General features: G+C 36.9%; 1 protein-coding gene across 3 annotated transcripts in view; it reads left to right on the forward strand.

Moving 5' to 3' along the window:
• Positions 1-2357: 2357 nt before the first annotated feature.
• HMGCLL1 (3-hydroxy-3-methylglutaryl-CoA lyase like 1) overlaps positions 2358-14574 on the forward strand; it is a 137027-nt gene continuing 124810 nt past the window's right edge. The window contains exon 1 of one of the 3 annotated variants that reach the window (XM_027126784.1): positions 2358-2574. In XM_027126784.1, the coding sequence (XP_026982585.1) occupies positions 2467-2574 (108 nt within the window). In that variant the 5' untranslated portion in view covers positions 2358-2466. The remainder of the gene's footprint in view (positions 2575-14574) is intronic. The other 2 variants (XM_027126782.1, XM_027126783.1) reach the window with 2 other exon arrangements.

Consider the following 14574-nt stretch of genomic DNA (forward strand, 5'->3'; position numbering starts at 1 on the left):
TGCTAAATTACTGTTGTTCAAATTGGACCCTTTCAAATTCTTTCAAATATCATGTTCCCTGTTATAGAATTACAAAAAGGAGAGAAGAGTGGTAATAGACATTGATGCAACCTCTAAGCTTCATTTCAACTGTGTTGGAAGAATAACAGTTGAGCTCTACCGAAAACAAGTTATCATAGAGATTTAGGCCTATGAATATATACCTCTAAAATAGTCATGTTCAGATAAATAATAATTGGAATTTTTGGTGCATTAGAGAGTTTTAAAGGCTTCCAAGAGTTGCATAACCTCACTTTGGCAGCTCAGATCATGTTCTCCAAGTTAACTCTCCTTGATCAAAGCGATGAGAGCTATAAGATCACTTCATCCTCTTTGCCTTTCCAGTCCTGTTTCACTAAGGATCAAAAAGATCCCTCTCCCATTGTTTGTGTTTTTCTGTCCTTAACTGCTTTACTTCTATTACCAGTGGGAGTCTCACCACCCTCACAAGTATGAATGAAGGTTTGCTAATTCTGGGTGTTAATTTCCTTAAGTGTGTTTATACTATGACGTACAAAGTAATCTGTGAATCCTTTTATGTGTAATTAGGAGCTGGCTGACTAGGTATCAGCCAGCTCCTAATTTATATTTGCTGCAGCAACCAGTGGGGCTGACTGGTACCCCTGGCCATGCCACTTGGCAGCACAAGGCTATTCTTGATGTCCATTCAATTGCAGGTGCTGAACTCAGCTGAAGAATTTTAGAGTGGGTAGATGTAGGTGTGCTTGTGAAACAGGCGGATGCAGGGAGGTGGTCTGTTCCAGTACCATCTCATCTTGCCAACACCTCCCCACTCAAGACTAGTGCTCTTCTAATGATGTAAGGATATGTTTACACTTTTCAGTTTGAATCACTTTAGCTGCTTCAATAATTTTGTGCCCTGCGTGTCTTTAAACAACTGAACTCCATTTCAGTGCTTAACCTGTACTACCCATTTACTGACAACTGACTGACTTACCGAGTTATCTGTGACATCTCCCCTAATTTACCACCTTCTATCTTTTCTTCTTTATTAGACTGTTGTATATAAGTGTTCTAACCTTGCAAACTGCCTCAGAATATTTATTTATTTTTTGTTCATATATTGTAAAAAAAATTTGAAGTATAGCTGATTTACAATGTTGTGTTAGTTTCAGGTGTACAGCAAAATGATTCAGATTTTTTTAACTCTCCAAGAAATTTATTTTAGCATATGCCATAGATTGATATAATTGATATAATAATTTCATATAAAGAGAAACCATTGCAGAAATAACTAAGGTGGGGCCCTAACAAGGAAATAAAAGAAAGATCATAAAGAAATTCTTCCATATGAAGACTTTGGATCTGCATCATTTATTCAAAATATAAAACCTTAATATTAGAAGCAAAGAGAAAAACAGCAAAGAAAACAATAAAACAGAAGCTTGGCATATGTAGTACAAATGTATGGGCTAAGTTATAACATATATGTGTTCTATGTTTTATTTATATATATATATATATATATATATATATATAATTTCCCTTACAGGTTATTACAAAATATTGAGCATATTTCCTGTCTCATAATATTTAAAAATCGAGCTTTTAAAAAATATAACTATTTTTTTTGAGCAAATGGGACACTGTTGATACAGTTGGTGAAATTTGCATGGGCTATGTAGATTGGATGGTAGTGCTGTGTCAAGGTTGATTTTCTGATTTGAAGGGTTGTTTGGGTGGGCCTTAAGCCAATATGACTGATGTCTTTATTTTTAAATTTTTATTTTATATTGGAGTATAGTTTATTAGCAATGTTGTGATAGTTTCAGGTGTATAGAAAAGTGATTCAGTTGTACGAATACATGCATCTATTCTTTTTCAAGTTCTTTTCCCATTTAGGTTATTGCAGAATATTGAGCAGAGTTCCCTGCGCTATACGGTAGGTCCTTGTTGGTTATCTTTTAAATCTGTGTGTGTATGTCAAGTTTATTGTCATGAAGATAAACTCAAGTGAGTTCAAGGCCGGACGCATCTACAGTGGACGCCAAAAGCTGGGAATGAGCAAACTGCCAGACAAGAAAACGCAGACCCTCTTCCTTTGATGGAGACCTAACCCTTTCTTCCCTGTGGATTCTGAACCAGGTGAGAAGCCGGTGAGTGGGGCGTGTGCAGATGCGATCAGCCCTACTTGCTGGGTGCAGAGCGGCAGGCGCGCCATGCTGGGAATATCTCCTCCGCGCTTCGGCTCCGGGTGGCCCGCGTGCGCGCAGGTGTCTCCCGCGCGCCCTGCTCTGGGCGCTCTCGGCTTGGCGCCGCTGCAGTACACAGAGCGGGGCCGGGCTCAGCGCGCGCGGGAGGCGGAAGGCGCGCTCGGGGGCCGGCGCGGGACCGCAGCGCGCGCCCGGCCCGCATCTCTCTCCTCCCCGCTCTCTCCCATCGCCTACAGCCGCCCCGGACCTGGCCATGGGGAACGTGCCATCCGCGGTGAAGCACTGCCTCAGCTACCAACAACTTCTCCGGGAGCATCTCTGGATCGGGGATTCAGTGGCAGGGGCGTTCGAGCCCGCGCAGGTACCACCTCGCGGCCCAGGGGGTCCCCACCCTCTTCCGTCATCCCCCAGGCCTCCTCTCCCCTTCTTGTGTAGTCTCTCACCCTGGGCCCTTCCTGCGACAGTTCTGTAATGTCAAACCTCACCCCTTAAAAGGTTTCCCATCATCTCTCTGGGGTGAATTGCAGACCCACCCCTGCAGCTCAGACCCACTAAAATCCCTATCTTGGCCACGTGCAGGTCGCCTAAAGGAAACTGTTCCTTCTCTGTGTTTCCCTTGGAAGGGATGAGTCATAATACACAGCACTCCTCCGAGGATAGCGCCCTTCTTTTCAGTTTTCTCCTGATTATTGTGTGACAAAGACGACGAATTTGTCAGAATATGAGGCGGAAAAAGGAACAAAGCCAACACAGAAGGTTGGGAAAACACGGTGGGATGAAATCATCCGTCATATCATTAATTATCCCTAATGTATTTATGCTTCAACACACTTGAGCAAGCTGGAGAAAAATGGTAAATAACAGCGATTTCAGTCCAAAATGTATTCCCATGTTGATTCCTGAAAGCCTATTTTAAGACAATTATTAGGCAAGTGAGTAGTATCCACATACTTGTGATTTAATGCACTCTCAACCGGAAACGGCAAGTAAATGAAGAACATCTATATAAAGAAATAGACTTTTCCCTTAAAAGAGCTTAAAATTTAAAGTTTCACAAAGGAATAACAGTGATAATTGTTAAGTGAATGTGAAAACGTGGGAAAAGGGAGGGAGACTCAGGGTTTAGCTATTATTGTTTTGAATTTTGTTGGATACAAAAATGTTTATTCCTGATTCATCTATGTACAAAATAATAATTTGTATTAAGTATAATATTTTAGTGGGTAAACATAATTTAAATTTGTGTTTTTAAATCAACTATTCTAATATTAGGCATCCATTTTTCTATAGTTTTATAATTAGTGTATTTTCAGTTCAATGTATCAATATGTGGCATTGTAATTTTAGTTCTACAGATTGGAGTTCAGCGTTTGTGGATTCTCTAAAAGATACTTTGCTCCTCATTACTTAAAAGATGGCCCTGGTCATCTGACTCAAAGACTGTTGCTGACAATCAAGAAAGGGAAAATAATTCTTTATCTTCCTGTATGTTCTCTTGTCTTCTATTTAATTTTCCTGCCTTCTCATTTGATCTTTGTATTATAAAGATAATATAACCTTATATTCACTCTGTTACAGAATCAGTAATCCTTACCTTCCAGTCCCGAAGTCTGAGACTTTATATGACTTTTGTTGCTGGGTTAATATTATTTTTCTCTCCCGCAACCCCCATATTCTAATTTTGTGGGCTTTGGAGAACATGACAGAGGCTAGACTGCTAGGTGAGGATGTCTACTTTGCCTTGCAGGGATGTGGAAACGGGGAAATTGAAAATGACTAGGATGAAAAAAGAAAGAAAATGACTAGGATGACTGATCTAGGAATGCGGGGAATAAGGTTTTTGGACATTCATCAGCCTAATAAAGACTTTTTGTTCCTTTTTGGAGAAATAGCAATACCTTCTCCAAATATTGCTGTTTTAACCCTGGACTGCTTTAGTGAGAAACTCCTATTTATTCCTCAGACACAGCTTAAATATCACTTCTTTTGACCAACCCTTTTCTCCTTCCAGAGTTGCTAGCCTTTTTCTGTGCTCTCATGGCATTTTATGCATAATTCTGTTTTAGTTCCAGTGTTGTGAAATGATAATGTTTTAGGTCATGTCCTATTGAATACACAGCAGCAGTGACACTGCACTCTGAAATTTACCTTCTTCTTTGGCTTGTGTTTAACAACATTGTTGCTGCTTTAAGCCCTACCTCTCTGGTTCCTCAGGCTAGAACTAGACTGGCTCAGGGGTAAATCTTCAGATTCCTCATGACTTTTTATGCACACTCACAGTTCCTGTTACTATTAGTATACTCATGTCTTCCAGATTCATATTACAATCTCTCTCTTAAGCTCCAGTCCTGATGTTCACCTGCTCACCTGACATCATCACTTGGGTATCTCAAAAGTAATTCAAACCCAACATTTGCAAAATCGGAATCATGTTCTTCTTCCCCTTCCAACCCCAGACATTCTCTAGAATTTCCTATCACAGGGTATGCCATTGCAATTCATTCAGCCCTGGAAGCACAAACCAAGAGCTCCTTTCCTTCTTTCCCCCATAACCAAAGTATCACTAAGTCCTGCAATTTTACCTCGAATTTCTCACAGATCCATCTGTTTTCCCAACTCTACTGCTGCTATCAATTTTAAAGTGGCATTCTCTCTCCAATGAACTACTAGACTCTTGCGATCCTTCAACCCATTGTTTCTACAGCTAGTTGGGAGGAGTTCTCTGTTTTACACAGAATCATGCTATTCTCCCGTTTCACAACCTTCTGTGAATTCTCATTGCTTTTAGGAATGAATAGCAAGCAAAATCTTTATTGTGCTCTTGGAAGCCTCAGGTGTTCTCTTCATTGCATCTCTCTGCAGCATCCTCTTAAGCTATGTTCTCTTATCCTTGCCACTGTGTCCTTCTTTTGAGTTTTCCAATCATCTTTCCTCTGGAAACATGATCTTTACCTGTTTTCCTCTCTGCTAGGAAGATTCTTTTCAAATAACTAACCTTGAGCTCTCAACTCAAATGTTGCTTCCTCATGAAATCTTTCCCAGACTCTCAAGGCAAGCATTTCTTGTTATCTTACTTTGCACTGTTCATTACAAATAATATGAATTTTACATTTATTGTTGTGATCATTTTATGTTTAATTCCCTACTGGACTCTAAGTATCATAAAAGTAAGGAAAAATTCCACCACAAAATCCTCAGCAATGAACAAAATGTTTGATTAGTTTTTAATGGCCAATGAATACTTGTTGAATGAACAAATGAAAGGATGTTTTTCCTTCTAGGGCATAAGCATCTCAGATTTATGGGGAACGTGAAATCCTTCATAGCACTTTTCAGGGTCCAAAACAATGATTAGCACATTGTAATAAAATGCTAACTATTTGTTATGTGAATGCCAAAGTGATGAGAATTAAGACAGGTGTCAATAAAGTTTGGTCTTAGTGCTGTTAGATGGGTATTATTACTGTTTGTGTTTTACCTTTTTTTATTGAACTATAGTTGATTTATAATGGTGTGTTAGTTTCCAGTGTACAGCAAAGCAAGTCAGTTACACATATACATATGTATATGTATCTATTCTTTTTCAGATTCTTTTCCAGTTTAGGTTATTAAAAGATATTGAATATAGTTCCCTGTGCTATACAATAAAACCTTGTTGTTTATCTATTTTATGTATAGTGGATTGTATTTGCTAATCCCAAGCTCCTAATTTATCTCTCACCCTGATTTCCCCTTTGGTAACTGTAAGATTATTTTCTATGCCTATGAGTCTATTTCTGTTTTGTAAATAAGTTCATTTGTATCATTTTTTTTTTAGATTCCACATATAAGTGATAGCATGTGATATTTGTCTTTTTCTGACTTACTTCACTTAGTATGATAATCTCCAGTTCCATGCATGTTGCTGCAAATGGCATTATTTCATTCTTTTTAATGGTGGAGTAATATTCCATTGTATATATGTACCACATCTTCTTTATCCATTCATCTGTAGATGGACGTTTGGGTTGTGTGTTATCTTTTTATAGAATCTAGTCATACTTTGATAGGGAAAGAGTTGAAAATGGATTCTGGAAGCTGTTAAAAGATGCACAGAGCTTAACTATTTCTCCACTGTTAAATCTGGCAGAGGGAATCATGGGCAGGACCCCTAAGTTTTGAAATAATTTGGCTGCAGTTGGGACAGACAGAGTGCTCTATTTTGAAAGAATACTGTGCTAGTCAATAGAAAGATTCAAAACCTAGCCCTTTTTCTGCTACCAATATATTATTAAGATAAAATTAAATATTGTGTGTGTGTAAGTACACATATACACATTTGAAGTTTAGCAATTTATTACCAAACATAAAATGGGTCAATGTGAATTAAAGGCTTGCACTACCACAGCTCCACTAATTAAATTCTTTAGTTCTCTTCCTCTCTTTTTTTTTTTGTAACTAATGGCATTGGTTTTTCAGATTTCCTTAATAGACCAGGAGGTTAAAATTGATCCTTCTATGGTTCAAGCTATCTCTTAGGGCCTGTTTTATTTTCTATATTTGTCTCTGTTAAAATGGATATGATGAAGCTGGCTTAACTCGTGATTTAAAGTTTGGGTTAAAATTAGGTTCCCTGTAAAGTAGTCCTTCTTTGATTTCCAAGTGCTGCTTAAGCAGTAGCTCAATATCTTCATGTATTAATACCCCATTACAGCAATAAAATTCCTAAGGACCTAAATTCTATCATAAACAACACTTAAAATATATTAGTTTTTTAAAGACAAAATTGTAGATTTTGTGAGATTAAATTTATAGTTAGTTTACATTATATCCTGATCCTTTAAGTTACATTTGCTGTCAGCAAATATTATGATTCCAAGTATTTAGTGTTAAACCGTCACTTGAATTTAATTGGAATGTACAATATTTTTGCTTAAATTTAATTAAAAGATTAAAGTAACTATATGCTTTTCAGTTTACAACTCTGAAGCTGTTAGTACATTTACAAAATACCTTAGAGTGAGTGGGGAGGAATTTTCAGAAAGGAACCAAACTACCATTACACTGTTTGTTTTCTGTTTGTCTCAGGTGTTCTTTTGTCCTTTACTGCCCTGTTTCTCTTTTTTATGACTTCTTTTGAAATTATGTAAATTTTAAAATTCATTTTTCCCTTGGGTTGGCTTGTTAGTTATGTACTGTTTTTATGGTACTGGTAGTTGCTACCTATAAGATGTCAACGTACAACCTTGACTTATTAAAATATTATATAAATTAGTTTTATTGCAACTTATTAAAAATATGATAATTTAACTCCCTTTACTGCCTTCGCTTTCTATATTGTTGTTGTATATATTAATTTTCTATATGGTATATTTGTAATATGTATTTATAGTCAATATACATTTATATCTATGCATATATTTCCTCTTTCCTTTGCTCTTTATTGCTTTCTTCATCTCCATTCTTTCATCTGAAATTATTTCCCTTCAACTAGAAATATTTGCTTTAATACTTTCTTTAGTAAAAATCTGGTGGTGATAATTTCTTTCAGTTTTTCTTTGCTTGAATTGCATTTATGTATATACGTGTGCAATGTGCATAAATATAATGAATATTGAGTATAAATATATGTTCCATATAAAGAATTAGAATACATGACATGACAGCAGTACGAAATGCAGATTTCTCAACAGATAAAATGGAAACCAGAGACAAACCAGAGGGAAATCAGCTGTTAGTTTTACTTTTAGTTCTTTGATGATAATATATCTTTCATTCTCTTCTTGTTATCTTTGGTTTCCAACAGTATGACTATGATGAGTCTACAGGTAGTTTCTTTATATCTGATAATGATTCATAGCACTTCTTGGATCTTGATGCTTGTTGGCTTCCATATGTTTTGGAAATTTTTCAATCAATTCTCTTCAACTATTGCTTCTGTCTCTTTTTTAACCACCCCCCAACTTGGACCTATAGCTTGAAGAATCTTAGAATGTTCCTTGTGACCCATTTATTTCATATACTCATTTTTTGTATTTTTTTATCTTTTGTTTCTCACCATGTTCAGTCTGAATATTTTTTCTCACCTATTCCATTTCACTAATACCCTCTTTAGCTTTGTCTAATTTGCTGCTGATTTAATGTGAGTTCTTAATTTTAGTTATATTTTTGAATTAATGAACTTCTATATGGTTTTTAAAACCAATTTTTAGCTCTCTGCCACAATTCTCCATCTTATCAAGAATTCTTGAATACTTATCAGTTATTTTAAGTTCCATGTCTGGTAACTCCAATATTCAGATCTCCAGTGGGTCTCTTTTATGTATCTTTCCTCTTGCAATGCCTACTAATTTTTCAGTTTAGGTTAGACACCTGTTATGAAAATGTTATAGACATAATTTGAGGCTCTGAGTCATACTGTCCTCCAGAAATGATTACCTTCCCCCCACTCCCTTTTGCCCACCCTCTACACCCTGTCTCTGGCAACCACCAGTCTGTTCTCTGTATCTAATTTTGTTTTTTTTAAGATTCCACATATAAGTACTTGTCTCTTTCTGTGTGACTTATTTTGCTTAGCATAATACCCTCAGGGTCCATCAGGTAGCAAATGGCATGATTTCCTTCTTTTTATGACTGAATAATATGCCTTTGTGTAGATATATACACCATATTTTCTTTATCCATTCATCTGTCAATGGGTACTTGGGTTGTTTTCACGTCTTGGCTATTGCAAAGAGTGCTGCAATGAACATGGGGGTGCAGATATCTGTTCAAGACAATGATTTCCTTTCCTTAGGATAAATAGCTAGAAGCAGAATTGCTGAATTATATGATAGTTTTATTTTTAATTTTTTGAGGAACCTTCATGCTGTTTTCCATAGTGGCTGCACCAATTTACATTCCCCATTGCACAAGGGTTCCCTTTTCTCCACATCCTCACCAACACTTATTTCTTGTCATTTTGGTAATAGCCATTCCGATGGGTGTGAGGTGCAGGAAGGATTGATTATCTTTTGCTTCTAACAGGCAATAAGTGCAAGGGTAGCTTACCTTAAGCCAATCAGATGTTTAGCTGATTCAAGGCTGGACCTACTTCATTTGTGAGGGCTTGTCTTTTCTATTCACGCTTACTTTTATTTTGTTGCTCTCCAGGGGTTCTAACTAAAAGCCTAGAGTGTTTACCAGAATGTCTTCTCCTTGTTGAACCTGAACTCAAAAATATTTCCTCCCCAACTTCTAAGACCCCTGGAAGCTCTGATGCTCTTCTCAGCTTCTCACCTGATTGCATAGAATTGGCGAATGCCTCAAGAGGAAAGTTCATGCTGAATTTTGGTATCACCCCTCTGTGTTTTTCTTCTGCGAGTATCTTGGCCACTGAAGTACACCCTCCCTTGGAGACTCCAAAGGCTATCAAAGAAGTGTTTTTCACTAATATTTTCACCAGATTTTCTGGTTCTCTGTGAGAAGTTTGTTCTGAACAAGCTAGTTAAAAAATTACTAATATAACAGGGGAAATATTAAAAAAACACCTATTTTGCAATATAATTGGAATTGAAAAAATATATTCATTTACCATATTACAAAGCTTTTGAAGTGGTTACATTCCAGGTAACATGCAAACTGTTGACAGTAACAATTTGTGTATTTATTTTTCAAGCTTTATTGAGATATAATTGACATATAACATTGTGTAAGTTTAAGGTATATAAATTTGATACATTCATATATTGCAAAATGATTGTCACCATAGCATTGGCTAGCATCTGCATCACATCACATAATTACCATTTCTTTTTTGTGCTGAGACCATTTAAGATTTACTCTCTTAGCAGCTTTCAAGGATATAATATATTATTAACTGTAGTGTTAATCACTATGCTGTGCCTTAGATTCCTAGAACTTATTCATCTTATAGCTTGAACTTTGTATAGAGTAACAATTTAAAGTCCAAAAATTGAATTAAAAGATTGGCTACTTCATGAAAAATAATATTTTACAGAAAAACTGACATAATGATTTTCACTATAAGTAAAAATTGTGAAAGATATTTTTTAAAGATAAAAATTAATGTGCTGCCTAAATTAAGTATCTTGCTTTGGGGAAACAGTATGCTATTTACTCCCTCCTTATGTGTGACATAGGTCAATAAATTTGTTAAATGAATGAATGAATCAATGAGTGATTAAATTTACAGTATTTTATCTCTATTGATATGAGATTATTTTGGATCTTTCCATTTAATGGCCCTGAAGTGGGTAAAAATATTTTCTTCTTCTTATTAACCTTTACAATGCTATCTTTTGCTTTGTCTTGATTCATTCCTGGTTCATATTCAATATGCATTGGGCACTGCCTAACTGCTTTACATGCCATAACTCAATCCCCATAACAATCCATTTTATAGGTTTAGTAACTGGGATACAGAAACATTAAATAATTTGTTCATGGTCAGTAGTTGATGATCTAGGAATTGAATTCCGTCAGCTGAGGTTCCAGAGCTCCCAGTTTTCCACTATACCAGTGCTTCCTGACCTTTCTGGTGATAGGAGTCATTGGAGGTGTTTATTAAATGTGCTAGAAATTCAGCACATTGGAGCCCAGTGTTGGAGCCCAGCTCTCACTGTTTTTGCTTCACCTACCTTTTGGGAAATGCTGGACTGAGTGATGCTGCTGCCCCTTCATCTCTGTATCTTCTGTCAAAGGGTCAGCTGTAGGCTCATGTTTCCTCTAATCTGTCTTCTGAGAGCTCCTGGCTCCAACCCATGAAGGGCTCCTATGAGTTTTGACTTCCCTTCTCTCCTCTTTGAAGGTGAGACTAGAGTTCTGCCTGGAATAGAATTGCATTGGATGCATAAGGAAAAACAACTTGGTTTCCAATAAATTTCCTGTTCCCTCCTATCTCCAATACTTTCTGTCCTTGGATTTCTGTTAGCTCCTCTCTTCCTTGCTTTCTCTCCTTCCAGCTGGCTTTCACATCCTTTCCTCCCCCTGCCCTGTGTTCTTGTTTTTTTCATTAGCTCTGAGCTCCTCCAAGTTTTCTGGCTTCTTTTCTGCTTATTCACTCTGGGCTGTAACTTTCCCTGACCCTTTCTTCTTTCTTCATTTTCCTCTTCCAAGTTTAGCTTTTATTTTTGTTTCTTTTGATTTTCCCTCATCAACCAAGGGGCTAGACTGTGCAGACCCATAACTTGATGGGTCACTTTTATGGAGCAGATGGTATTTAAAAGAGATCGTACAAACTCATATATGTGGGGAATATCATTTTAGCAGAAATTCTGATTTGAAAGTGTTGTCCAGCCTGCTTGAAGACCTCACAGTAAAAGCAACACAAGAAAACAAGTTTCCTGGTCTCACGATTGTTAGTTTAAGTAGGAGATGCAAATTTGCTGCTACACAGGTGAGCCATATTTAACCTCTGGAAATGTTTTGTTTGATCAAGACTACACTTAAAAGATAAGTACATATGAATGCCTTAAACAGGATTTGTATTCTTTACTCATATACTTAGCTACCTCGGACACCCAGGTTATCTTCCTGTGCATGTGGATATTTGATTCTGTGGTCCTTACTGGACAATTACATGGGGATGCTTTAATGAGACCATCCAGGACATTTCTAAACATTGGCATATTTTCCAACAGTGTAGAGTGTAATCGTAATCATTCAGCAGGCAGGAAGTAGTCTTTAAATTACCAGGAGTTTGCCATTTTTCCCTTTGGGACCATCTTCCTTTTCATAGTGATCAGAATTCATTCCTAAATGAAGGCTCAGGTGTTTGGGGATTTCTTCTCCTGGATCTAACCATATGTATGAGCCAATGTTTATGTTCTTTTCTCATAGAAACTAAATATTGATCACCAGATATTATTTCTAAACACATTCATTCTGAAATTAGACTGATTTTTACTTGAATTTTACTGGAGGATAATTTAAAAAGTTATTCAGGTTCCTAGAGGCATATTTTGGACTTTTTTTTTTCATGTAATTTATGTAAAAGCCAAGATTAGCAAGAATGGAAAAGCTCTCTGAAAAATATAAAATTTAAGTGAAAGCTGTTGTTTCTAGGTAGTGATGAAGGGGTTGGAGCTGTGAGTTGCAATCATGCTCTAGAAAGGGGGAGCTGACACTTCTTCACCTGCTCCAGGGAGGGGAAGAGCTATACGCTGGCCCTGACGCTTGCCGGGTGGTGAGGATGCTGTGGGGCAGGAGGGCCAAGTGTCACATGGGAGGTAGAACCACTGGAGATTCTGTCCCAAGGGTGCAGCCCAGGCCACATTTTCATTCTTCATTGATGTGTTCCTCTGAAAGCTAATTTCTTGGCTTTGCTTTTTATTTGGACCGCTTTCCCTCACCCCCACCCCCCACAATCCTTTCTTGCAATTCATTTAAACACAAACCTGTACATTTATTCTAATTCAGGGCCGGGGGAGTTAGTGATGATGATTGTAGTCTATGTGGTAAATATATATATGTATGATTATAACATATCAATCTGTATCTGTATCTGTGTTTATCAATCTGTAGCTGCATCAACTACATATCTGTCATCCATATATCATCTATCTCTATCATCCATACATCTATCAATCAATCTATATATCTATCATCAATCCATTATCTATCATCTGTCTATCTATCATAAAAAAAATAATTTAAAGGTCCCTAATGTTAAAAATTGCCTTAACAATATCTATCTATCACCTATCTGTCATCTATCTATCTATCTTTCTTTCTTTCACCCATCTGTCATCTACCTATTTATCTATCATCTTTCATGCATCGTCCATCCATCCATCCAATAAATCAATCTATCTATCATCCATCTATCATCTCTCTGTCATCCATCAAGCAGTCAATCAATCTATGTATCTATCTAAGTATGTATCTATTTTTCATATATCTAATCTTTTACAAAAAATAATAATTTAAAGATCCCTAATTTTAAAAATTTCCTTATTATTATTTTCATACTTGATTTGAAGATGGATACTCGCCTTTTACTTGTGGTGAAACTTTTTCTTATAAGTATTTCTTTGTGTTCTTCACTGCTGCCCCTGCCAACCCCAGTTCTTGAATACTGCTCGGTGGACCCATGTTTGTTTTCTGCATTGAAGCCCAGTTCCTTCCCAAAGATGGTTGAGTAGGTGGAAACATCTCTTTAGTAAATATGTAATATTTGCAGTGCTAGACTGAGGCCTTCTCAAGGAGTGAAACTATGTTTTATTTACCTTTTCTGTTATCCAGAAGACTTAAGTACTTAGATCGTGATAAATGTTTGCAGAATAAATTAGTTTGGATATAGCAAAAATTCATTCATAGAGTAAACTTCAGCTGGTTTAAGCCACATTCATTGACTTTCTAAATGGCAAAAATATGTATTTAATTATGTCAAAGCTATTATTTTTGTAAACAAGAATTAGTAGCTTTCACTCTTATTTATTATTTTTTGTATTGGAATAGAACGTCTGTTTTTTAAATTCAGGTGTTCATTTTGGAAACTTGAAAGTCTATTATTTTCTTTCATGGCTATCGGCTATCGTTGTAAAGGTCAAAAAAAAGTAGAATCTAGCTTTTTTGTTTTTTTAACATCTTTATTGGGGTATAATTGCTTTACAATGGTGTGCTAGTTTCTGCTTTATAACAAAGTGAATCAGTTATACATATACATATGTTCCCATATCTCTTCCCTCTTGTGTCTCCCTCCCTCCGACCCTCCCTATCCCACCCCTCCAGGCGGTCTCAAAGCACCGAGCTGATCTCCCTGTGCTATGCGGCTGCTTCCCACTACCTATCTACCTTACGTTTGGTAGTGTATATATGTCCATGTCTCTCTCTCGCTTTGTCACAGCTCACCCTTCCCCCTCCCCATATCCTCAAGTCCATTCTCTAGTAGGTCTGTGTCTTTATTCCTGCCTTACCCCTAGGTTCTTCATGACATTTTTTTTTCTTAGATTCCATATATATGTGTTAGCATACGGTATTTGTCTTTCTCTTTCTGACTTACTTCACTCTGTATGACAGACTCTAGGCCCATCCACCTCACTACAAATAACTCAATTTCGTTTCTTTTTATGGCTGAGTAATATTCCATTGTATATATGTGCCACATCTTCTTTATCCATTCATCTGATGATGGACACTTAGGTTGCTTCCATCACCTGGCTATTGTACATAGAGCTGCAATGAACATTTTGGTACATGACTCTTTTGGAATTATGGTTTTCTCAGGGTATATGCCCAGTAGTAGGATTGCTGGGTCATATGGTAGTTCTATTTGTAGCTTTTTTAAGGAACCTCCATACTGTTCTCCATAGTGGCTGAACCAATTCACATTCCCAAAAGCAGTGCAAGAGTGTTCCCTTTTCTCCACACCCTCTCCAGC

Source organism: Aethalodelphis obliquidens, unplaced genomic scaffold (genome assembly GCF_003676395.1).
Source record: "Aethalodelphis obliquidens isolate GAN/ISIS:26980383/991018 unplaced genomic scaffold, ASM367639v1 scaffold31, whole genome shotgun sequence".
Classification (NCBI taxonomy): Eukaryota; Metazoa; Chordata; class Mammalia; order Artiodactyla; family Delphinidae; genus Aethalodelphis; species Aethalodelphis obliquidens.